The sequence below is a fragment of the Pholcus phalangioides genome, unplaced genomic scaffold (genome assembly GCF_987345545.1).
Source record: "Pholcus phalangioides strain wild (caught in Gottingen) unplaced genomic scaffold, Ppha-v1.0 ptg000011l_1, whole genome shotgun sequence".
Classification (NCBI taxonomy): Eukaryota; Metazoa; Arthropoda; class Arachnida; order Araneae; family Pholcidae; genus Pholcus; species Pholcus phalangioides.
Genome location: NW_028301604.1, coordinates 36574613 through 36601405, shown reverse-complemented (window position 1 = coordinate 36601405; position 26793 = coordinate 36574613). Strand labels below are relative to the sequence as shown.

General features: G+C 33.8%; 1 protein-coding gene and 1 long non-coding RNA gene across 2 annotated transcripts in view; one reads left to right on the top strand and one right to left on the bottom strand.

Annotated features, from left to right (window-relative positions):
- LOC149080388 (acetyl-coenzyme A synthetase, cytoplasmic-like) overlaps window positions 1-26793 on the top strand; it is a 1034375-nt gene that overhangs the window by 254393 nt on the left and 753189 nt on the right. Inside the window, exon 5 of the mRNA XM_089239527.1 lies at window positions 4954-5026. Within this exon, the coding sequence (XP_089095653.1) occupies window positions 4954-5026 (73 nt within the window). The remainder of the gene's footprint in view (window positions 1-4953; window positions 5027-26793) is intronic.
- LOC149080395 (uncharacterized) overlaps window positions 1-26793 on the bottom strand; it is a 63607-nt gene that overhangs the window by 34493 nt on the left and 2321 nt on the right. The gene's annotated exons all lie outside the window — the stretch shown is intronic.

Here is a 26793-nt window from a genome sequence, read left to right as displayed (position 1 = left end):
TCAGGTCTGTCTAGTCACAAAAAATTCTCTCGCGCAGTCCCCGCACTTGGCGACCGTTGGCCACAGTCTTTGGTGAGCCGCCGCAAGTCTTCAAGTGCTGCTCCACAGAACGAAATTCCTGGGGAACCAGCAGATAATTTGAGTAACACTAACATCGACTGACTATCAAGCACTTCTAAAACAAACACTACAATCACTGGTAAAAATTTCACTATGTACTATCAAAACGTTAGGGGTCTTAGAACTAAATTATCCATGATCAAATCGTCTATTTCGGCTCATAGTCACGATATTATTTGTTTGACTGAGACTTGGCTTCATCATGAATAGGGAATTCATTGATGATAGGTATACGGTTTTTAGAAAAGACAGGTATTCCAACTCCTTAAATAAAGGAGGGGGTGTACTGATAGCAGTTAAAACTAAATTCGTGGTCACCGAGATAAATCTTGATGAAGTTTCTTGCGAGGCAATATGTATCAAGATTTTCCTTGAATCGGGTAAAGTTTTATTTTTGTGTATTGCTTATTTTATTCCCAATTGTAGCACTCAATGTTATATTGATTTTTTTAATCTTTTTGAAAGAATGAATTTGTGTGATAATTACGATCTTCTTGTGGTGGGTGACTTTAATCTCTCTGAAATCAATTGGTTCACTAATTTTAATTACTCTAATTCTAGATCTGTTTCAGATCTTTCAAATTTTATGCATTTGTTTGATTTAAAGCAATTGAATTTTATATTTAATCACTTTAACAGAATACTTGATCTTGTACTATTTTCTAGTCGTTTTTTCTCAATTGAAGTAACAAAAGATGATTTACCGATTGTGCCTATAGATAAACATCACCCGGCTTTGATATGCTCTTTTTCCGGTATTCGTTATATTAGACGTACTGTTAATAATTCTCGTCGTAGTTATTACGATTTCAAAAATAGCGATTTTAGATCATTGTATTCAGTTTTTAGTAATTACGATTGGAATTTTTTAAACTTGTTGATGATGCTGTTGACATGTTTTATTCTGGCATCTACTCTGCCTTCAACAATTATGTCCCCATCAAATTTTCATCTAAACATAGATATCCTCCTTGGTTCTCCAAATATATTATACATTGTATTAGACTAAAGAAAAAATTCCGCAATAGGTATTTGAAATTTAATAGAATTTTTGACTTAATGCAGTATAAACTTTACAGAGCCAGAATTAAATCTGAAGTTATGAAGGAGTATAAAAAATATATTTTTCATATTGAATCATCACTGAAAAATGACCCTAAAAAATTTTGGTCTTTCTGCACTATCAAAAATAGAAATGTTCCTTTAAATATGAAATGTAATAATAATTTTTTGTCGACTACTTCTGATACTGCAACTGCATTTGAGAATTTTTTCAAATCTAGCTACATCACCAGTGCTACAAATGATATCTATATCTCCGATACGGCTTTTCCTAATTCTTCTAATGTTACCATTGAAAATGTTTCTGTGGATGATATTGTTCATAGTATAAAGAGACTTAAAGGCTCTTCTCTAGGTATGGATGGTGTTCCTTCTTATATAGTTAAAGCTTGTGCTATAAATTTTGTTTTTCCGTTGCTAATTATTTTCAATTTATCAATTAGTACCAAAATGTTTCCTGCCGAGTGGAAGAGAGCAAAAGTTGTTCCCATCTTCAAAAAAGGTGACAAATCTTGTATCGAGAACTATAGACCTGTTGTTATTTTATCTCCGTTCGCTAAAATCTTCGAATCGATACTACACAAAAAAATTTTCAATCAGATCAAGTCCTGTATTTCCGCGAATCAACATGGTTTTGTCAATGGTAGGTCACTAATCTCCTGTCACTGTACTGTCACTAATCTCCTGAGTCTTAATGCCTGTATTATCGACGCCATACATAAAAAACGACAACTTGATGTAATATATACTGATTTTTCAAAAGCTTTCGATCATATCGATCATGGAATTCTTATCAGCAAAATTATTAAAATCGGTTTTAACTCTGACTTAGTGAATTGGTTCATTTCCTACTTATCCAACAGAATGTTGTATGTTTCCTATAAATCCAATTTAAGCCAAGGTTTTGTTGCTAGTTCTGGTGTCCCTCAGGGATCTGTGCTAGGCCCGTTGTTATTTATCATTTTTATCAATGATCTATCCGCACTTTCCAAAAATTGTCTACTCTTTGCTGATGATTTGAAGATTTTTAAAAGTATTGATTGTATTGATGTATGTTATAGCCTTCAAAATGAGCTGTCTTTACTTCACGAATGGTGTTTACTTAATAGACTTAATCTCAATATTGATAAATGTTTTGTTCTTTCATTCACTCACAAAAAGAATCCAATCTTTTTTACGTATAACATTAATAATAGCCAATTCCTTAGAAGAACCTCTGCGACCGATTTGGGAGTTATTTATAGTACCAATTTTAACTTTGCTGATCACATTAAAAATCTTTGCTCTGTGTCATATAAAAAACTTGGTTTGCTTAAAAGAATGTCGAGAGATTTCAAGGATAGTAATACGTTAATATCCCTTTTTAATGCGCTTATAACATCTAAACTTGAATATGCTTCAATTATCTGGAACCCATTTCACGCTTGCCATATTATGAGTCTTGAAATTATTCAAAACAATTTTCTAAGGTATTTATATTTCAAAAAATATGATCCTTATAACAATATTCTATCTGCCACTCATCTACGAAACAGTTTCAATGTCAATAGCTTACAAAAACGCAGAGAGTACTTGCTCGTTATTTTTTTCAAGAAACTGTTGACTAACCAAATTGATTGTATACCAATTCTTAATGAAATCTGTTTCAATATTAAGTGTCACAATACAAGATCCAATTGTTTATTTGCCATCAAATCATATAATACTAATATTGGTAATTTCTGTGCTATAAACAGATTTTCCGAATTTTATAATGCGCTTCCTCAACATCTGGATATTTTTCATTCGTCTGTTACCGACTTTAGAAGATTTTTGCTGTGATTGCGTTGTATATATCTTTGTATAGAATTTTTGTATTTTGCGTAATTCTTTGTTACTTTTTATTTGTCTTTTGTGTACTTTATCATGTCGCTTTTTCTATTCTGTGCAAATTTTTATTTTTACTGCAAGCTGTAATTGGGTTTAAACCTGTAGCTTTGTTTTATAAATAAAATAAAAAAATAAATAAATCGCACTAAGAGCCTCTTCAAGTGTTTCATTTGAGTGATTGCGGTAGGGTCGACTACCCAGCTTCCACACATACTTGCGAACCATTGCTGGGACTAACAAACTAGTAAAGAAAGGGCAAAAACACTGAAAAAACAGGTAGCACAAAGCCAAAACCCGAATCCCCATTTTTTTGTTAATGCGTCATATTTCTGGCAAAATTTAGTATTTTTACAATTCAAATGGGTATTTCTTATCGTTACATAGAAATATTAAATTAACTAGTGTCCACAAAACACACACTGTCTGCACCAGGAGAGGTTTACACGCACTTGAAAAATTTAGTGTAAATCACAATATAATCAAAAAAATTCTCTAGACAACAGCTGACAGCAGATGATGCAATAAATGCTGTCAGTGAGTCATTTACAGCTCTTGAATCGGCATGAAAAATTTTGAAACCAATTGTTCATCCATACGCTCCCAGGAAGTGCTTGCGTCCTAAAATCCGTGAACGACGCATAAACGGAACCGTGGCACAGTCACCCCAATTTGCGGTATGTAACACCATAGTGTTGAAAGACAGAAAGGGTCTCAAGACATTTGAATGAGTGATGTTTGAAAAAATGTCTTATCTAACAAAAAACTTAATTTTGTGGAAAAAGCATTATAGTGAAAAACATTTGCACGTGTATAATTGCCTACCAGCAATTTATATTAATACTATGTTTACCAAGGGGTCATTTTGACCCCTCTAAGAAACCCTTTCGTTAATTTTCTTCAAGATTGTAAAAAAATGATTTACGTTAAAATATAAAAAATAAATAAAAACTAATTATTATCAACTGATGTAATTTTATTGAAGTTCGTTTTTTATACTTTAACTTCATAATAGATAGGTCAATTTATATTTTTTATAATTAAATACCGAAAAATGTAGATAATAGGTAAATGACAACTCATGGTAAACCTAGTATTAAAATATTTTAAGAATATTTTTAGTACAGGTAGAACCGTCCTTTTGTCCATACTTCACAATTTTATTCTTAAATAATAAAATAAAACTTTAAAAAAATTTAATATTATAGTAGAAAACAACGCGCTATTCACGTACAGCGTTCACTGGGTGAAAACAAAATGAGTCTAAAGATGCGGGCGTATGTGCTCGTGTGAAAAGGCACTCCGTGTGTAAGGGGCCTCAAATCTATTTGCGATCAATCATATATTCCGATGATAATTTTTGCTGTGGTTACTGATGCAATGTCTCGTTTATATTTTGACTTCTGCGCGTAAATACCCCAGAAAAACTATATGAATTCAGTCATCGAAGGATGTAAATAAATATAATAAATTTCATTTATAATTAGTTTATAAGGATTTATTAATTAATTTATATTATTCGTGGTAGTTAATAATTAGCATATAATTAATATGTAATGAGTTGTTCATTGGTTATTTGTTGCTTTATTAAGGAATATATATTTCTGGACCGGTCCCTAGATTCGTAGTAATTTACCGGTCCTCGGTCTCACAAACGTGGAGAACCATTAATCTGAATGAAAATTTAATTATGTATTAGGTATGTAAATTATTATGTATGCAAATTTAATTACTATGTATTGTGTTGTGTGTATATGTTTGAAAATTTCAGTTTGCTAACATGATAATGCTTTTCTTGCAATCGTCATTTACTTAAATTTATATTCACGATTGTGCAAATCAATAAAATGTCAGTTCTTTTGAATCTGCCGATTGTTGAGTGTTAATTTTTCTCCCTCCCTACAGTTTGGAGGCTATTCAGCAGAGTCTTTGGCGGAGAGGATTTTGGATGCCAATTGCTCTCTCTTAATTACAGCAGGTAGAGCAGACTGTTTCATATTCATTATATACAAATTGTGTATTTGTCTGTTATTTTCTGTGAGGAAAAAAAAAAAACATATTTTATCTTACTTGAATACAATTTAACCCAGTACCGTTCGCGTTTACGGCAAACGTGCGGGCTTGAAGTTTAGTTTACTTAAAGATAGAACGAGTCCCAACAGAGTTTATCAGTCATTCCATAATATATGTAATCGGGTTCAGCTTTCTGGTTTATTTAAATTATTGTAAATGCAATCGGGCTGTGCTTTTTTTAATTAAATGTATTATATTTAATTAATTTGAATAAACAAGAAAGACCCGATTACACATATTCCAGGCTAGTATACTGTACATCTCCACAAATAACCAGTCTTTCGATGAATCTTGTATTGACAAGTGGAGAGGACGTTTCTATACGCATAGTATACTGTAGTCCGTACGTAGCACCTAGGATCCACGCTCGGTAGGGCGCACTAGCTTCTCGGGAAAAAAAATAGGACACTGAAATTCTTTCTTTTTAAGACAGATTCTTTCTTTTTGTCGCTCCAGCGTGACTTCGAAACCTGCATGAGTTGTTCGTGATTTCTACTCTCTCAACGTGGTTTGCGACACCATGTTACATTACAATTCTTGTTCCTCTTGATGTCTACTAACAACCCTCTGAGTTTGTCGGTCGATTAACAGAATGCCCTGTATATATACAGGGTGGTAACTATCGACCGCCCAATAATTACACGCGTGATTCCTTGTGAAAAACTAATATGGAAAAGTGTTTTCCGTTTTTTGATCTGATCCATAATTAATGAGTTATAACGCTTTAAAAAATTATGACGTCACTTAAAAATCTGGTTAATTTCACCAAACGTATACTAAATGTATAACATGGCGTTTTAGACAATGCTAAAAATGTATTAACCCTGCTATACAGAAAACGAAAGAGTTATAAAAACCAGTTTTTTCCCTCGCACTTTTCAGGAAAGAGAAAAAAACTTTTTTTACAATTCAGAACAGAGGTTGTTTGCATCTCTCAAAGCTAGCTTCACAGAGGTTATAGATAAGCGTTGGTCGTTTTGTTTTATTCTCCAGAAAGTACTGCGTCTAATTATTTATTGTTATAATTTCTAATTTGATGGCATTCAGCATACAAGAATATTGTGACATGCACCTTATATCAGGTGAGTGCCACGGATCAGCCTTGCAAGCAGCAAGGTTATACAGTCAGTCAACGGTATCCAACGTGAAAGCACCCAAACCATAAAGTTATTTTGACACTGGACCGCCGATTGCGCGAGTCAGGGTGTGTATTACCCCAACCAAACGTAGACGCTGGGCCAGTATCGTCCGTGAGAACACCGGCTTTCGAAGATAACGTGTTGTCGTTGGTTGAATCGGATCCAACGACCAGCAGTCGAGGGATCGCACGGGAATTAAATTCAAGTCACGTAGCGGTCTTAAACGTTTTGCACGATGAGTTTTTTCATGCATATCATTACACACGGGTGCAAGCACTTTCATCAGAAGATTATCCGCGAAGGAAAGAATTCTGTCAATGGCTGCTTCAACAGCATTCCAATGACAGCACTTTCCTAAATAGGATTCTATGGACTGACGAAGTAACATTCATTCGTGAAGGTGTCTTTAACAGCCATATATTAATGTTTGGTGCGGCATTATAAACAACAATCTTCTGGGACCATATCTGCTTCCACAAAGTCTGATTGCTGAAAACTACCTCGTTTTCTTGAGAGATTGCCTCCCAGACTTCCTTCCCTTGGCTATCTTGCGAAATCTTTATCTGCAGCATTATGAGGCACCGACCCATTACGCATCGAATGTCCGCGAGTGGTTAAATCAAGAATACCCAAATCGGTGGATTGGCCGCGGTGGCCCAATATAGTTGCCTGCTAGATCCCCTGACCTAAACCCTTTAGATTTTTTTTTTTTATGGGGCCATCTTAAAGGGCATGTGTATAGGCATACGCTTGACTCGCAAGAAGACCTCGTAGCCACCTTGCATGCGGCAGTGAGAACAGTGTCACCGTCCATGCTGGAGAGGGTTCAGCTCTTCATCCCACGCCATGCTTCTTCATGTATCTCAATGAGCACATTTTGAGCACTCACTAATGTAAGATGCAATCTTCCTTTTAGCCACTGTGGTGGTTGAGCGATCATAGTGGCCCACTCGCGTCAAGAGGGGGCAAACCCTACCGTCGCCACGGTGGTGGTCGGCTGTAATTAGTTTTCTGTGGTTCTCAATTTCGAGGTGCGAATGCGAGTCGATCTCCCGTTAAAAAGTCTCGCAAAAGCCGAGAGCTCGCAAAGAGCTCTTGAGTACCGATTTTCATCTATTTACTATATTTCCGAACATTTTAACTGTATTAGAACATATTTTTAAATTTGGTTTAAATCTAAACACGGTGCTGACTTCAAATCTATTCAACATGAGTTCGTGTGCCTAGCGTGCAGCGAAAACATTCAATGCGATGATGAAAAAATTATATGTGATGGGTGTTCCGGCTCCTTTCATTTCTTCTGTGCAGGATTAAGTGAGAAAACTTTCGGAAATTAGTGAAAAGCCATACAACAAAGTGGATGTGTATTAGATGTACAACACAGCAAAATGAAAACACCAACTTCTCATGCAACCAAACCAAATTTTGAAAATCCAGACATGGTGAGGGCATCATCTGCTGACTGTTTCTCAAATCAAATAAATGAAACCTTGCAAATACACAATTTAAACTCTACTATATGTAGTGCTTTAAACGATATTTTCAGTTCATTATCACCAGAATCAACAAAACTGGTCACATGTATCTCCCCAATGATCCAAAATCACACGCAATCTCTCGCTGACCTGATGAATCAGAATTGCTCGGCTCACTCTATAGAATTAAATGCACTGAAATCTGAAGTAGCACAGCAGAGGGCTATAATTTCTGAATACAAGATAAATCAAGTGAAAATGGAAACTGAAAATGCCGAATTGAGATCAAGAATCCGATATCTTGAAACTGACATCTCAGATCTCCAACACAGTATTCAAGACGAAACAACATAGAAATCCTTGGACTTCCTGAGTCGGAGGATGAAGACATGGACAACATAAAAACTGCAATTTTCCATAATTTGAATCTCTTGGATTTAGTGGGAGATGTTAGTGCCATGCATCGTATTCCATCTTCTAGGAAAGACAAGATAAAACCGATTATAATCCAGTTTAATTCTAAAAACAAACTTGATGTTATAGTGCAGCTCGCCAAACAAAGATGTGTGCATCTCAGATCAATGATCGTCTCGCAGCAAACCGTGTTTATTTCAATGAACACCTAGCACCGTATAATAAACAGGTATTTTATCATGCAAAATAATTCAAAACAAGTAACAATTACAAATTCTGTTGGACTCGCAATGGGAAAATATATTTAAGGGAATCAGAGATAAATCTAGAGTATTTAAAATAACCCATATTGATTATCTTTACAACACTAGTCAATAAGTTTATATTTATGTATTTTTATTAGTAGTATGTTATGTGTATCAGTAGCTCTTGAAATTGATGTCATGTTACATTTTTAAAAAATTTTGTATATACAAACAACAATAACACCTTTCTTAACCGAAGTTATCGAATCAAGATAGTGTATATGTTGCTTTTACGGAATTTTGGTTTACATTTGAAATACTAATCTAATTTTTATAACATATGCCATATTTTATAAAGTTTAATTTTTTTTCCCCTTTTAAATAGTTTAACCACACAATAATATGTAGTTTTTGATATCCTTGAGGTGCGAAATTGCTTAGTGTAATTTACTTACATCATGAACCCTGAATTTTTTTGTTCAATCCTTGACACCCAGGAGGAATTTAACAAATACCTATCCTCACATGATTATAACAGCGGTTGTAATCAAATTTGTTGTATTAGGGTGGTGCATTTAGATATTAGAAATATTAGAGCTAACTTTGACCAGCTACTTGTTTTATTGAACGATTCTCTTGATTTTATTGATATACTTGTTTTATCTGAAGTATGGGTATTTGAGGACGAGATCAATTTTTACACATTGCCAGAATTTAATTTATTCACGTGTTGCAGAGATGACAATAGATCGGGCGGTATTTTTGTTTGTACTAAAAAATCTTTCCATTTCACTCAATCGATTAATTTTACTATGCAATCTGGAGAACCAATAATACTTCTTGATGATACTCTAAAATTCGGTATCATTAGCTTATATAGATCACATTCTTATCCTGTCAAGCAATTTATTGAAGAGCTTGAAATCATGATAAAAAATAACAAATGCAGAGATGTACTAATAATAGGCGACATAAATATTCATATTCTAAACAATGTCCCAGGTATGTATTGCGACTATCAGGACATGTTAGCTTATCATGGTTTTACACCCTTAATCATGAATACAACTAGGCCTCTCTCGCAAACCTGTATTGATTATATCTTTATTCGAAACTCTAATAAAATTAATGAAATTCCATCATCTATTTACAATACAGAAATAACAGATCATTTCCCTATTATTTGCAAATTAAACTTCAATTATCATGCTTTAAAATCAGATGATAAGATGGAGAAATACATTAGAAAAACGGATTTTATAACATTAACACATCTTACTTAGAAAACTATAATTTTGCTTTTATGACCCAAACCCCTGGACTCATCTTTGATGAATTTATGTTAAAACTACAAACTCTAATACACAATCATTCTAAATACTACCATAAAACTCCTAACAAGAAATCCTACAAACCTTGGATAAATTCAGACCTAGCCCACTTAATTGAGATCAAACAAAAATTCTGTTTAAAAACTAAAAAATATCCATACGATATAATATCCAAGCATGCTTACAAAACTGTTGCAAAGCTTGTCAAAGACAAAATAAAAATAGCTAAGAAAAACTATTACACAGTACAATTTTTAAATTGCAACACGTCAACTGAACGCTGGAAACTAACGAATAATATACTAGGATCCAACATCAAAAATCGCATACTACCCAGTGAAACAAATTTACACCTCCTTGCTAATAACTTTAACACTCATTTCATAAATATTACACAACATACAATGGTACAAAATAACTTTCTTCAATTCGTAAGTTCCAATGAAAACTCTATCTTTCTTTGCTCCAACAGATATTGGTTAAATTACAAAAATTGTAAGGTCCTTGCGCAATTCGGCTACTTGTTTTGATATCATAACTGCAAAGGCTTTAAAAAGTCTTCCTTCCTGTACTTTACAACTTCTTACAGATCTTATAAATAATTGTATTGAAAATGGAAAATATCCCAAGTCTCTCAAACCAGCAGTTGTGATCCCTATTTACAAAAATGGAGATTCAAATTGTTTGCATAACTATAGACCTATTTCTATCTTATCTCAAACCTCTAAAATTTTTGAAACAGTTGTTAAGTCCAGAATTTACTCTTTTTTATCTAATAATTTTTTTTCGAAAAATCAACGTGGTTTTTTGCCTGTCAGAAATACAGAATCTGCTCTATTGACATTCACTGAATTTGTTTATAAGAATATAGATCATTCTAAAAAAACAATAGGAGTATTTCTAGATATCAAGAAATCTTTTGACAGTGTTAATCATAGTATACTACTCTCGAGATTATATGCTTACGGAATTAGAGGAAATGCATTTAGTATCATCAAATCTTTTCTTGACAATAGAACCCACATGGTAAAATGCAATAGCTTTCTGAGTAATGTCATGCAAATAAAAATGGGAGTCTCTCAAGTCTCTCTCTACCTCGACATAGTAGGTAAAATTATAACCTTTGCTGATGACACAGTGATATTTTATTCAGGAACGGAGTATTTGGCACTCACTGACATTATTAACAACGACCTCATCAAAATTAGAAATTGGTTTCAATGTAATGATTTACAAATAAATGTAACAAAAAATAAAATTATAAATTTTTCTCTTCAATCCATTCCTCAAATCAACCATGATATAACTTTCCATGTCTATTCACACTTCACCTCTTGCACGTGCCAATGTCTTGAACAAGTAACATCCATTCAATACCTTGGCGTTCATATTGACCAAAATTTGAAATTGAAATCGCATATTAAATACCTTTTTAAACTCGGCTCCGTTTCATTTTATATAAGCTCTATCATCTGAAATCGTACATTAATAACCACTTTCTTATAACATTCTATTATTCAATGTTTCATTCATATTTAATGTATGGTCTCTCAGTTTGGGGAGGAGATTATCTAGCTAATATTAAGCCTATTATTTCTCTCCAAAAAAAGCTATCAGATGCATCACTAATGATTATGTTACCCCTCTATTTGATCAATTTCATCGATTAAGAATTCTCCCAGTGCGTTACCTCTACTTTTATAAATCCTTATTAATAATAAAAAAAACACCAATACTCCTTACCTCTTAACGTATCACGTACTTCTGCTCGTCTAAATGCCATCTACTCACTGCCATTAGTTCATACAAATATTCTTAAAAAGCACTTTTGCTTTCTGATTCCGAAATTCTATAATAATCTACCCAAAGAAATCACTGACACTACTGCATTTAATTCCTTTAAAAAACGCCTCAAACTTTACCTGCTCGAACTCATTAACATTGAGTCCCATTTCTAATTACATCCTCTAACATTATGCTTAATTAAATCATATCTTTAAATCGCCTCCCATAATCCTGTACAAATTCATGTGTTGGCTCCATATTTATTATGTATGTTACCGGCAAAGTATGAAATCCAGGCATTCTATACAATGCCTGGTCGTTTCAGGCAAAGTATGAAGTACCGGTTTTATTCTATACTTCGCCTAGTCATTCTATAGAATGCCTAAACACAATCCAGGCAAAGTATGAAATATCTTCTCCCAACAAATCTCTTTAGGGGCGGTATAAAATATTACATAAAATTAAAATTTCACAGAATTTTCGTCATTTTTTCCAGGAAACGTTTCCCTTTCGCTCGCGTGAAAAAGGATCTGTTGAGGGACGGTATAAAATATTACAATTTCATCGAATTAAAATTTCACAGAATTTTCGTCATTTTTTCCAGGAAACGTTTCCCTTTCGCTCGCGTGAAAAAGGATCTGTTGAGGGACGGTATAAAATATTACAATTTCATCGAATTAAAATTTCACAGAATTTTCGTCATTTTTTCCTGGAAACGTTTCCCTTTCGCTCGCGTGAAAAAGGATCTGTTGAGGGACGGTATAAAATATTACAATTTCATCGAATTAAAATTTCACAGAATTTTCGTCATTTTTTCCCGGAAACGTTTCCCTTTCGCTCGCGTGAAAAAGGATCTGTTGAGGGACGGTATAAAATATTACAATTTCATCGAATTGAAATTTCACAGAATTTGTCATTTTTTCCCGGAAACGTTTCCCTTTCGCTCGCGTGAAAAAGGATCTGTTGAGGGACGGTATAAAATATTACAATTTCATCGAATTGAAATTTCACAGATTTTTCGTCATTTTTTCCCGGAAACGTTTCCCATTCGCTCTCCTGAGAAGGGATCCCTTGGGGAGCGGTGTCGTCAAATTATATTTTCACACAGTTTTTTTCGATTTTTCCGGGAAACCTTAACGTCTGGCTTTCTGGAGAAGGGATCTGTTTAGGGGCGGTATAAAATATTCAATTTATACGATTACAATTTAATATAATTTTTCTTAATTTTTTTCTGTAAACTTTTCCTTTGGCTTTCTTGACAAGGGATCTGTGCATGGACGATATAAAATGTCACATTTTCGTCAAATTAAAATTCATTCGTCAAAATCACAACTGAATTTAAGCGGGTAGTTTCTTTTTGGAATTTCAAATCGGATACGGAAAACATTTTACCGCTTTCGGACGTTTTTCGTGGAATACCTTTTATATGTTACTGTAAACAAAACGGCATAAATCTGTAATTACGCATAATCACCGATCAAAACGGATGAAATTATTGTGCGTAATAACCGGTGATTATGCATAATCACCAGATTTATCACAATTACTGTATTTTATACATGGTAACCTGTAAATGTTGTCAAAATTAGTGCTCAATGATAACAATTCTGAAAAGTGCCCCGCGACGTAAAAAGTTTTGGAACCAGTTTTCTATCACTTTGGTCCCCCCCACGAAATGAAAGTGATCCCCCTACGAATGAAATTTCTGGCTATGGGCCTAATGAAACACACAACGTCAATAATTTCACCACTGCGGAGGTAAATTCCAAGCGGAGGTAAATGATTTCATTGCTATCCAAAAAATTCACGCAATTTTGGCAGATTGTAAAAACCGTGTCGCTAAGTTTTATTGCACATTTAGGCTAACCAAATTTCTTCGAGAAAAATACCGGAACTCAGGATTTCAAAAACGTGTGAAATACGGAACATCGCCATAAATGACGCCGAGTGTAAGCAAAGTTGGCAACTTTTGCAGAAATCACTAAAAAAACGCCAATGGCAGGAAACAAAGCATTACTCTGAGAGAATTGCAGTGAACGAAAATTGATTCCACGAAGTGCATTGTAAAATAACGAAATAAAACGTTTGAAGGAGCAAACAATTAAATCAACGTTTAGTATTTGCCGTATTGCAGTGTAGTAGTTTGGGAGCTAGCGTTTTACTGTGGAAGTGTTGGTTCGAACCCCGATTCTCTCGGGCATGGATGAATATTAACATTAACAAATTCCCTGAACAAATCATACAGGATCTCTTGAACATATTTGAGGATCACTTTATCAAGAAAGTAAAAAAAACCATGACGTATATGCTAGGAGAATATTCTTATTCATAGTTGTAATTGAATAAGAATTAACCGCTCGCCGCCTGGCAGTCGAGTGGTTAGGGAACTGGTTTCTCACTGTGCAGGTCTCGGTTCGAATCCCGATTCGAGCATGGATGTTTACTAACGCTAACAAATTCCCTGGAAGGATCATACTGGTCCCTTGGGAATACGTGTGGATCACGTTATTATTAATTATAGTGATATAATTTATGCGTTGAAAAATAATTTCAATAGTTGATTTTAATAAAGTATAAAACTATAACCATCTATATAAAAGTAGGTTTTGTAGATTCTACAATGATGATGTAGATTCTACATTCGCGACAAACCACGGCATTCTTGCAAAAAAGTAGGGACAGCCAAAATAAAGTGAAAATACGGGAAATGCGTGACATATATAAGGTCACCACAAAACGTTTGCTAAGTAGGCCTATATTTTGCTATTTATCTTTTATTTTCACTGTCCCGAATTTGTTTTTCAAAATGTCCCGTATTTTAGACTAAACTCACTTGACTCACTGAAACTCGCTCAATCTTGACTGAAAACGTGGAGGAAGATAATTTTAATTTCTTACAAATCACGGTACGATTAATTATGATTGTAAACATAAACGTTCATGTCGCATATTTGTGACGTGTTTCTTCTTTACATAACAAAAACAAGACATTTAAAAAAAAATATCAATAACATAACATTTATTTCGTGAAATACATTTTTATTTACTGCAATTTATTGTAGTGCTTCTTCGTACATACCCATCAGCATTTCTTTCCCATCAATTTTAACCATAATTTGCAATTTTTCAACATTTGACAATTTTTTGAGAGATAGAATAGCAATAAGCAGGGTGACCATACATCCCGTATTTCTCGGGACAGTCCCGGTTTTTTAATGTTTTTTTGCTGTCCCGACTTTTTCGCAGAAATGTCCTGAGTTTTCAAATATTTTCAACAAAGTCAACTTGACTTTTTATTCTTCAAATCAACGATTAAAATTATCTTTCCAGCTTAGAAATTACATCACGATAATGAGGCTTTTGGAATAGACATCATAATCATCATCAGCATTGGCGTACTCAAAAGGGAAGGGGGGTTTGGGGTTCTAACCACCCCTCCCCCCCCCCTCCCCGAGCCAAGATTATAGTGTTATTTTACAGGAAAAAAGGTAAAATCCCCTCAGAAGGTAAAAAAATCTCAAACCCCCCTCGAGAAAATTCTGCGTACGCCTATGATCATCAGTATCACTTGGAGGGACAAGCACAGCATGTTTTTCCCATGGAAATAAATTAAAATTGCCGAATTTACCGTAGAAAAGTGAAAATTTAGTAGAGTTTTCCGCATCATCAATAATTTTAAAAATTCAACTGAATCCTCGATTTTCGAAAAATTGAGTTCGGTTAGAAATATGATGCACAGAAAATTAAATATAAAATAATTAGCCGGACCTACTTTTGAGTTAAATATTCATGCAATAACATTGATTTATATCTTCTCAAGCACAAAAATAAGAATTAATATCTCCGTATTGTTTTATAATATCCAATATCATCAATCCATATAGTTTAGGATGTTTTGAAATTAATTATGGGTCCATAAATTACACTGAAGAAATTCCGCAGCTTTAATCAAGCATTTTTTGAAGCAAAAGCAGGCAAATCCATAACTTGAGCTTCAAGAAAATTTTCGAAATATCTAGCACCCATCAAAAATAAAAAAAAAACAAATTCATTTCTACGTTTCTTTAATTTTGATTTATGTCTTTCATGAGTTGCGCAGGAAGTCGCCATATTGGTTACCATGTAGTATGTCCCTCCAGAAAAAGGGAAATATCACGTGATTCAAAAAGCCTCATTAAGAGACTAAAAAAAAAAAAAATATTCATCTCACACATTTGTCATGTTTTTTTTTAATTCACTGCAATTTGAAGTGGCGCTTTATTTCTCGCGATTGGCGAATTTTCTATGATTTTAGCACGAGTCAACGACTTCGCTTACTTTTGGCATCATTTAGCGATAATTGACATTGTCCCGCATTTTCCCGTATTTCGAATCCCAATTTCACGTATTTTTCTCGAGTAAATATGGTCGACCTAACAATAAGCAATTCTTTACTTAGGATCTCTATCTCCCGTATTTCCACCGATAAAATATGATAAGCCAACGTATACCAATTTGTTTTTCGTGACCGACATACCACGGTCACTTTCCGTCGAATAGATGAGTTAACGGGCGCTTTATACATTATATTTTTGTTCATAAATCCGTAGATGAAAATTTCGGTTACTTCAAGACAAAATGATATCGCATAATCCGCATTTGCAAGTTCCATTTATCAATTATGAAATATTAACAGTAGAAAGACAGAACGGGGGTCTTTATGACCCTGCACGCTATTTCAACTTACATATCTCTGCTAAGAATAAGCCGAACCACCTGGAATTTCTGGACTTTTACTGAATTAGCATGTTCTTATTGTATATCAACCAAAGCTTTCTTTCGTTATCTTTTTTAACAACGAAACTACGAGCGGATATGCCTAGAAAGACCGAAGGGGGTCATAGTGACCCTTCCCTATATTCTAGCACATTATGCGGTAAATACTACTATCGTCGTCACAATTGATTTCTAAGTAGGTTATAATCCTTCTGAAAGTCGTTTTTGCATTTGACCTTGTGTGTGACCTTCCTTTTCCTCTCATTCTTATCTGCAAGTGTCGTCAGCATTTGTGTCATTTTTGGTTTTTGTCAAGCATTCTTGCCATATTATCCGTTAAATTGTTTATTCTGGGACGTAGAAAATTTGAGTGCATGTGATCTTTTCAAACAGTTAGTTTAGAATGATGAGAAAACGTATCTCATCATCGAACTGTAGTGAAGAAAGTAGCTGTTCTGATGACGAAGATTTAAATCAATATAAAATTATTTCTCGGGCGCGGTAGCCCAGGTCAATAAGATACTCGCCTAAAGTACCAAAGGATGTTTAGAGGTGTCGCAAGTTCGATACCCGGTTCGTCTTTGTCAGAAAACTTTCCTGACACAGGGGTACAACAGACACGGCGACTTGACCGCAAAAAAAATTGCTACCGCAGGAAGTCCCCCATTGAGGAGTTAGTGCACCAACCTCTCGATGAGCATAGAAACAAGCTTGCCGTTCGAAATCGGCAAAGATTCCGGTCTAATTAGCTCTCGTGTGCAGAAAATGACCATGGTGCGACTCATTATAACTCGTTGAAGCCACAGAAACGATCTAAAAAACTGCAGCAGGTGGGAGCATATGGAAAATTATAGAACCTTCCTCAACTTTAGGATGTCGAGGATCGCAAAATATATTGAGAAAAAATCAAGGCCCCACATTTTATGCGTTCAGAAAACATAAATGAAAGTGTTCTGGGTTCGTGACGCCTTATTTTCTGCGACAAAATGATTCGACATTTACAGAAGCTGAAGCCCATCGTCGTCTAAATGAAACTTCTTGGTCAGTTTCTTTGATTGAACTGGATGCAACGATATCCATTATGTATGCAAGAGGTGCAAAAAAACTTCCTACTGAATTCATTGTGGTCGTCTAGATTTGGGGTCCCCTATTTTTTCCCCAAACAATGACAAGACATCGTTTCAAAGAAATTTTGAAATTCATGCGATTCGATCTGAAATTTGAAAGGTCTGAAATATTAAAAACTGACCAATTTGCTCTTGCAAGTTCACTATGGATTTCATTCATAGAATACAGGGCGACTTGCTACAAACCAGGGCCCAATCTAACTGGACGAACAACTTCTACCCTCAAAAGCAAGATGTCCATTTACACAGTATACCCCAAGTAAGCCAGATAAATTTAGGATAATATGCTGGCTTCTTGCCTGCGTTGATTCCAAATATATTCTGAATGGACAGAAAATCAGTTTCGATTACACTGGGGCAAATAACACCAGACCAGAAAATGAACTTGTTTATGAATATGTAATTCGATTAGTCGAACCTTATCTAGGAGAACGTCGAAACAAAACAACAGATGATTATTTTACATCACTGAGATTATGTACATTTTTGAAATCGACAAGCTTGGTTGGGACCCTTCAAAAAGACCGTCGTGAGGTACCTCCAACTGCAAAAACAGGAACACACATCTATACTCGTCGATAGTATTCAAAACTGGAACTGATATCACGCTGACATCTTATCAGAGAAAAAAGATTAAAAATGTTCTAGTTCTGACTTCACTTCATACATTTCAACGAAAACGTGAAAAAGACCCCAGAAACAGTTGCCTACAATAACGAAATTAAATATGGAGTCTACATCGTGGATCAAATGGTGCGATTATACACCAATAAGAATGGAAGTCGTCGCTGGCCAATGCATGTTTTCGGAAAAAATTACGAACCTCAACAGATCCTTTTTCACGAGAGCGAAAGGAAAACGTTTCCGGGAAAAAATGGCGAAAATTCTGTGAAATTTCAATTCGATGAAATTCTAATATTTTATACCGCCCCTCAACAGATCCTTTTTCACGAGAGCGAAAGGGGAAACGTTTCCGGTAAAAAATGACGAAAATTCTGTGAAATTTCAATTCGATGAAATTGTAATATTTTATACCGCCCCTCAACAGATCCTTTTTCACGCTAGCGAAAGGGAAACGTTTCCGAGAAAAAAAGAAAATTCTGTAAAATTTTAATTTTATGTAATATTTTATAACGCCCCTAAAGAGATTTGTTGGAAGAAGATATTTCATACTTGCCTGGATTGTGTTTAGGCATTCTATAGAATGCCTAGGCAAAGTATAGAATAAAACCGGTATTTCATACTTTGCCGGTAACATGTATATCGTTAATATGTTATTCATATTTTTTTTTCTTTTGTGTATTTCGGGTCAATATTAAGTCTATATTAAGAACTCACGTTGATATTATTCATATGTAATTTTTATAGCACCTCCGCCGTTGCATGAGAATATCCTTTATTATTTGTATTGCAATTTTTAACGTATTTATTTTTTGTTAACCAGTCAAGTGGCAATGACGAATATATGGGCCATAATGTTTCCAATCCTTGAGTGGTGATGACGACTATATGGGTCAAACTTTTTCCAATCCTTGAGCGGTGGTGACGAATATATGGGTCATGGAAGACCTGTTCCTTCCCCCTTGACCTATTGTACATTGACTGACACCTTCAACGCCTCCTAATCCTTCAAATGAATGAAGCGCTCGGTTGAACAGTACAATGAATTGGTTATAGACTATCACAATAAATACCGTCTGTACAGAATAAGGTGTGGCTTTTTTACTGGTATCTTGAAAGTAAGAATGCTAGATTGTTAAAATGGAATTAGGGAGGGGTGGTACAGAGAAAGAGGGAGAGAAACTGTTTATCTTTCTAAGGAGGGGAACTGTTTTTTCCACACTTATATTCACAACATGTGAAGCTGTACGTCAAAATTTTTCTCAAAAATATTTTTTTATTTTATTTTAATTTTCCAGTGAAATCTCGATATAACGATATTCTCGAGACCATGAAAAATATCATTGTAGAAGGGTTATTGCTATATCGAGAGGCAGCACTTTAATATTAGGCTATAGGCATTGCTAAATAATACGAAAAAATATCGTTGTAGTAGGATTTATCCATAGCCCCCACAAGGGGCTGGCAAGGCTGCAACCCTGGGGCCCGGGACGATTTTCATTATTTTTGTTTTTTAACGCTATAAATCCATCATAAAAGGGCCCGCGAAAGTCTGGTCGGGGGGGGGGGCGCAAAAGATTCCAGCCTAGGGGCCCTAGTCCAGGATGTGGGAGCCATGGATTTATCGTTGTATCAGTGACATTGTAACGAGATTTCACTGTATATAAACACATAAATAAACGTATGCAATCCACTAAAATCCAACAAAAAGTTTATTGACTGGAAGATGAAATTAAAATTAAATTTTTTTCCAGAATTTATTCTAAGTTATATATATACAGATTTAACTTGAGACTTGCATAATATTTCGTGCTATTTGTTAATACACAATTACTGTTTTAATTATAAATGTTTTAATTATATTTTACAAATTTTTTAAATACAGTGGAACCCCGCTACAACGATAAGCGATAAATCCTTCAACAATGATATTTTTTCGAGTTTTGTGCGGAAATGTCACTACTCTAATGTTAAATTGACGCCTCTCGATATAACGATAACCAATATACAACGATATTTCTTTCTTGGTCTGCATAAATAAATATATATAAATGGGCAGGGCCGCAACTAGGGAGCAGGGGTGTCAGTTGATTGCGCAGAAGATAAACCGTTTATAGGTCGATTGAGCTCACCCCGATATCCAAACAACCCGATTTCCCGATTGCAATCGACCTGTTGGGGGAATACAAACGCTCCCATTTTCGGCGCAATCGACCGAGCCCTGGGAGCAGGCGGGTCTCGTGCCCTGGGCGCTGGACCAGAGGGGGGAACAAATTTCATTCTCACACCTTACCTTCAACATTACAAGGGGGGGGGGGCAAAATGCGCACTTGCCCCGGGTGACCAAGCATCTAGTTGCGACCCTGCATAACTGGCGAAGCCCGAAATTGGGCAGTTTGCCCAGCCAATGTCCAAATTTTGTGCTTTGACCGGCCCCATGTATCGATTCCTATGATTTAGGGTCATCACCACGTTGGCATAGTGTTTGGTGATAATTGTGACCATTTATAATTATGGCTAGCGACAGCAACTCTAACGATCAAAGAAATCGGTATATCGATATCTTAGAGATCGATATACCGATCAGAAAGGCTCAGAAAGACTTTTTTTCTCTTTTGAAAGCAATAATAGTCTATGTGACTTGCACCCTACCAAGGGAACTAAATTTTATAAAGAAATAGCTCATACGCGGTATACGTCAAAACCAAGACTTTCTTTATTTGAAAACGTATGTGATGTGGCATTTTTGAAACATTGTGCTGCATGTTTAATTTGTCTTCGAAAGCAAAATCTACTGTATTTTCCGAGATCTTAATTTCCTCAATTTTTTCTTTTTTATGTGAAATTTGAAAGAAAAAAAATCATAGAGAGATGTCGGTTTCTCAAAAATAATATTGAAATTGACATGTTTTCTGAGCAGCGTCAAGGCATGAAACGATCCCCCCCCCCCAAATACAGAATGTTTCGTTGGCGTATGAAAAGAGAAGGGGTTCAAGCTTTGGCCGAGATTACAGCGTTATTTTTCAGTAAAAACTTCACTCACCCCCCCCTCCTTCAGAAGAAAAAAAATTTCACTCCTCCTCCCCCCCCCCTCCATTCTTGAGAAAATCCCGAGAACGCCTATGTTGTATATATAGTAGTTTTCGTAATAAATACCATGCATGCAAAAAAAATGGGATGATTGTGGTCCGGATTTGATAATATAACTTCTTTTGTATAATTCTTTCATTCTCTTTGAATGATTCAAAAAAGAGACCAAAAATTGTTTGGTGTTTATGCACTTACTAAAATAAAAGACATATTTTGTGCATGCTTATTTGGCAAAAATGATTTAAACGCAATACGATTGACATTTACAATCATATCAAGAAAAATAATAATCGGTACATATTATTTTCTATATAATCACATATTGATGATATAACAACATTCATATGGAATGTTATTATATCATCAATTAAGTTTTTAATCTTTATTTTAATCTATTCATTTTAAGAATGTTCAGATTACTGAAAAATGCGTATCGCTCGTGCAAAATGTGTTATTCGCTTAATCGTATCATTTTCCAAGCTGGTACGGATGTAATGAAATTCGCTTATATTGAATACATTCGCTGTTTTTTCTAGCTTCGTTATAAGCGGGTACAACTGTGTGTATGTATGCGGGGTTTTTTTTTTGAATGTGTTTATAGAATCCTATGATAACACATGTAATTTATGCGAAGCGTAAAAATTCAATTATATGTGACCAACTGAATGTGACATTACATTGAGATAAACCCTGAAAAGCAGTTGTTATCGTTGATTCAATTAAAACTTTGACAAATATTCCATTTCTTTTGTTACCTTTTATTTTTTTTTGGTCTGTATATCATCAAAGAAAGTAAATTTCATCAAAAGAAAAAAAAATTCTGTAAGATACATCGCGTTGCTAAACATGCCACCTATCGAAACGAGGCTCAAATAGGCTTTTAAAACGTTTACGTTTATAATGCATCTTACATTATTAATGGCATGTATTAAATACATCATAATAATTGATTCCTTCCATATACACATAAAATTGATATATTTTATAATCAGTTAGTTTTTTTACGTGAAGTATAAATCATTTCGTGTTGTATAAATAGATTAAATAAAAACGAAGGTATTTTCCAATTCATTGCATATTTCAAATTTACTCATAAGGTATAATATCGATATTTGTGTAATTAAAATCATCGACTACTGTTATTTTCAACTTTCTAGGAAATTCAAGGTACACCATATATGTATATTTTTGTGCCTTATCACACATAATGTGTGTTGCTTTCATAAATTTCCTATACTGTTCAGAACTGTTCAGCTTTTTCCCTTGCGAAAAAGCTATTCGATTAAACTGAAAAGTATGCATTGGAAAAGTGCATCACACTTCTCGGATAAAATGTGCTAAGACACTTTAGTGATACCACAAAATGATAAGTCGCATGCAACGTCAGCGAAAGAGGAACGAAAAAATTGCAAGGAAGTGCGATTATAAAGTATTGTAACGCCGTGAAACTCTATGTAGACTCAGAACGGGCTTAAATATTTTTTTAAATAAAAATGAAAAGAAAAACTTTGTTGCGTAATCCCTGATACCCCGTTATAGTGTTGCTGTGCATTTAGAGAATATAAACGCTTCTTTTCGCCAATAAATTAGTGAGAAAAGTACAATATATATACAGTGAAACATCGATGTAACGATAGTCTGCGGACTAAGAAAAAATATCGCTGTAGTGGGATTATCGCTATATCGAGAGGCAGCCGATTAACATTAGAGTATAGACATTTCCAAATAATACTTGAAAAATATCGTTGGATCAAGTGTCATTTTAGCGATGTTCCACAGCAATACGAAAAATGAACTTTTAAATATGTCTATGACCACGACAGGGAGAAAAAAAATGGCCAATACTGTAACAAAAGAAAAGGTACTGAAGTTGAGTGTGTATTAGTAAAGAATAGGATCACTAGGAATAGGTGTAGCCAACCTGTCACTTGGATGGACCCCACCAACCACGCCTTCTCTGTTGTCCTGCATGTTTGTTGGGGGGGATAGCACTACTTGAGATAAAGAAGCTTCGCCACTTTACAAGTATTTTTCCGTATAACCTCACACCGTTTTTCAAATAGAAATCGAAAAACCTTTCACCGCTCAACCGGTTAATTATACTATTTTTATCTGTAATTACTATATTTTTTGTATTTTTCCCCCATCATAGTAGTGGTGTTTTGGGTCGTTCTGGCTGCGCCGCACCAAAAATTGTCCCGTTCTGGCTTCAAATAAAACACGAAAACCACAACTAAACACAACTTTACAAGTTTTAAAGATAGAAAACATTGAATTTTTTATATATGTAAACGAGTAGGCTTGTATTTTTATAAATTTTTAATATTAGATAATGAAATTTGTTAGATAACAATATTTTAATATTTTAAGGACTAAAAATTGTATAAAGACAAAAAAAAAAAACTTACTGTTCATTGTTTCTGTTATCCATTGTTTTCAGGTGATTTTATTTTTATCACTATGTATGCTAGTACGAGCATAAAAATGACTTTTTTATGCGCGCACTAACATGAAAAGTGATAATTTTATCTTCCTTATTTATTCTTTAGCTTTTCGAATAAAAATACTAGGTACTGAAAAAGATGCTATAAAACACAAACTATTGATTACATAAAAATTATTTTTATTTAATCTAATTGTTCAATCTAAACTGTCCGAAAAATTAAATGCTTTGTTAGATTTAAAAACGCCGATTAATTCATTTCAACTAATTTTGTCATGTTTTTAGATCTTACGTTTTTTAAATCTGTTTTTTTTTTTTTGCGGCCTCCAGCCTCCCCGAATAGCCGCACCCTAACCAACCAGGTTTTTGAAAACAAGGTAAAATATACCTAAAATTTAAAAAAAAATTTGATTTTGTTTTTGTTATTAATTTAAGATTTGTTAGAAGGGGGTGACTTGATAACACGCTACGATGCTAGAAAAAACCTCCTCTAAAAACTATCTTAAAGTGTTATCAACACGCTAAACGGAATATAATTCTTTTTTTTATTTTTTATGCATCCAAATGTAAAATTTTGTACGTTATTAAAAAAGTTAGATTTATCAGTGAATGGGTTTAATGTTATCTTATTTACTTTCACTGTGTATAAAATATGTTTTGTGGATTTAATAAATTATTGTGTATGTTTTAATAATTTTTCATCATATAAAACTTATTCATATGTGTTTAAATCATAAGTGTTGAGAATACTTTTTTTTAAAACCTCCTCCCCCCTAGCTAGATTAAAGGACCACCCAAATTTTGTAAGCATCTTTTTTCCAAGTTATCAAGTATATAATATTTAGCTGAGCAATCCAGTGAAAATCACATTGAATAGTTTTTTCGTTAGGTTTTCGTATTTTGTCTATTTTTTATATATATATATATAATTTTTTTTTTTTTTTTTTTTTTGCGGCCTCCAACCTCCCCGAATAGCCGCACCCTAACCAACCAGGTTTTTGAAAAGGTAAAATATACCTAAAATTAAACAAAAATTGCATTCTGTTTTTGTTATTAATTTAAGATTTAGGAGGGGTTCACTCTACGGAGCTAGACACACCCTCCTCTAAAAACTAGCTTGAAGTGTTATCAGCACACTAAATAGAATATAATTATTATTTTTTTATTTTTTATGTGTCCAAATGCAAAATTTTCTAATACATTAAAAAAGTAAGATTTATCAGTGAATGGGTATAATATGTTATCTTATTTTCTTTCAGTGTGTATAAAATATGTTTCTTGGATTTAATAAAGTGTTGTGTATGTTTTAATAGTTTTTCATCGTATAAAACTTCTTTATACGTATTTAAATCATAAGTGTTGAGAACACTTTTTTTAATTCCTTTCCCAGCTAGTTTAGAAGACATCCCAAATGTGTAAGCATAAAGTTTTGGCTTCAACGAGCAAAATTCTTTAATAGGCTCCCCACATGTTTCATCTTTTAGATACCCTAATCTGTTTTTATTATCGATATTGTAGAAACGGCTATCAGAAGAATAATTACTGAAATCGAGAACATGACTGAAATCTTTTTTTAATTTTTCGTAAACATTTGACGCTTGGATATTTAAGACTAGGTTATCAGTGTCTGTGTAAATAAGCGTGCATTTGTTCTCCCCGAAATATGATTGAAAATTATAATAAAGATCAAACATTTTTTCTTTAGCTAATTCTAGTATAGTGAAACCTATGAAAATTGGTTTATTTAAAACAACTTTTTTTTTCTATTTTTAAATAAAACTAAGTTTTCGTTGAGAATTTCAAAATATTCCATAGTTGGGTTCGCTAAATGTTTTTGAGTTTGACTTTTAGTTAGAGCACATTTAATGTCCGTTTTATTCCGTACGTTTTGGCAAGTTTTGCCAAAGAATGCATTATTCATTAGTTTATAGAATAATCGATCAAAATCATTTGTTGCTGATTTTCTTTGTGAATTATTAAAAAGCACATAGGGTTCTAAAAAAGGTTCCTGACGAAAACTCAGTATTTTATGTATTTTTATCAATTGAAGCCCCATTTTGAGATAAAATTTTAGTAGTCTATAATGACATATAAAAAAAATCATATAAAGTGTTTATTAATTTTTTTACGTTGGAATTGTATTTTATATTTAGATTAGCTAGTAAGTCTTGAAAGTAAGTCTGGTAAGGTGATAACATTTCCTCGTTAATAACTAGATGTTCAGGAGCTAGGGGGAACGAATTGTGTTTATCATGTAATTTTCTACTATATTTCAAATCTACTTGTAAAATATATCCAGTTTCACTATTATCAGGTACATTTAAAATATTGAATTTGTTAATTTCTTCATCACTCAACCAACGGAAATTACCAATTGGTAAACATTGAGTTTGACAGTAACCATAGAGATTATTTACGTCTAGAGATAGTATGTATCTCTGTTTCTTACTCGGGTCAAAACCATATATTTCTGGGTTATTAGCTTTTACATGGCGATGGTTATTAAAACACATCCCACCTCTCATGGCGTCTTCTATGAAAGTGTACATCTGTATTTCTGGTAAAAGTTCAATACGAGCCATCGTGTATTTCAGTCCAGCTACCCATGTGAGGTGAGGTGTTGATAAGAACTTCGTTACTTCTAGACCGTAAAATCGATATATAATCGTTCTAAAATGCTCAAATACATCACTCAAAAGTAGCACATCCGTGATTTGATAGAGCTTAAGGTAATCACTGAATGTCGAACATTTAAAATTATTCCAAATTAATTTAGCATGACTATATTCATCGTCACTTATTTCAGAGTTTGTTAGTAAATTGAAAAAAAAAAATTTTATCGGGTAAACGCGAGTATTTTAATTTTTTTTCATCATCGAAGAAAGAATAGGGAAAAACTCCTTTTTTTCTTAGTAAAAATTTATTTTTGGATGTGAAAATTGAATTGAAGAGAGGAAATTCAGTATTGATATCAGCTAGTTGTTCCAATGAGCTCTGAAGAAATTTATACGAATCCAGTATCAGAATCTCATCTAACTGAATGGACGTGAATCGCTCCGAACTACTAGGTATAATTCTTATATTTTTAAAAAACTCCTTGGTTAGGACATTGATTATTAAATTAGAATCATATTCTGTGAAATTGTGGATAAATTAGAAGTAGGATAAATTAAAAAGTAAAAAGAATTTTTTTTTTCTGTTTAAATTGCAGGAGTTAATAAGCTGTTTTTTTAATGTTTTAATTGTT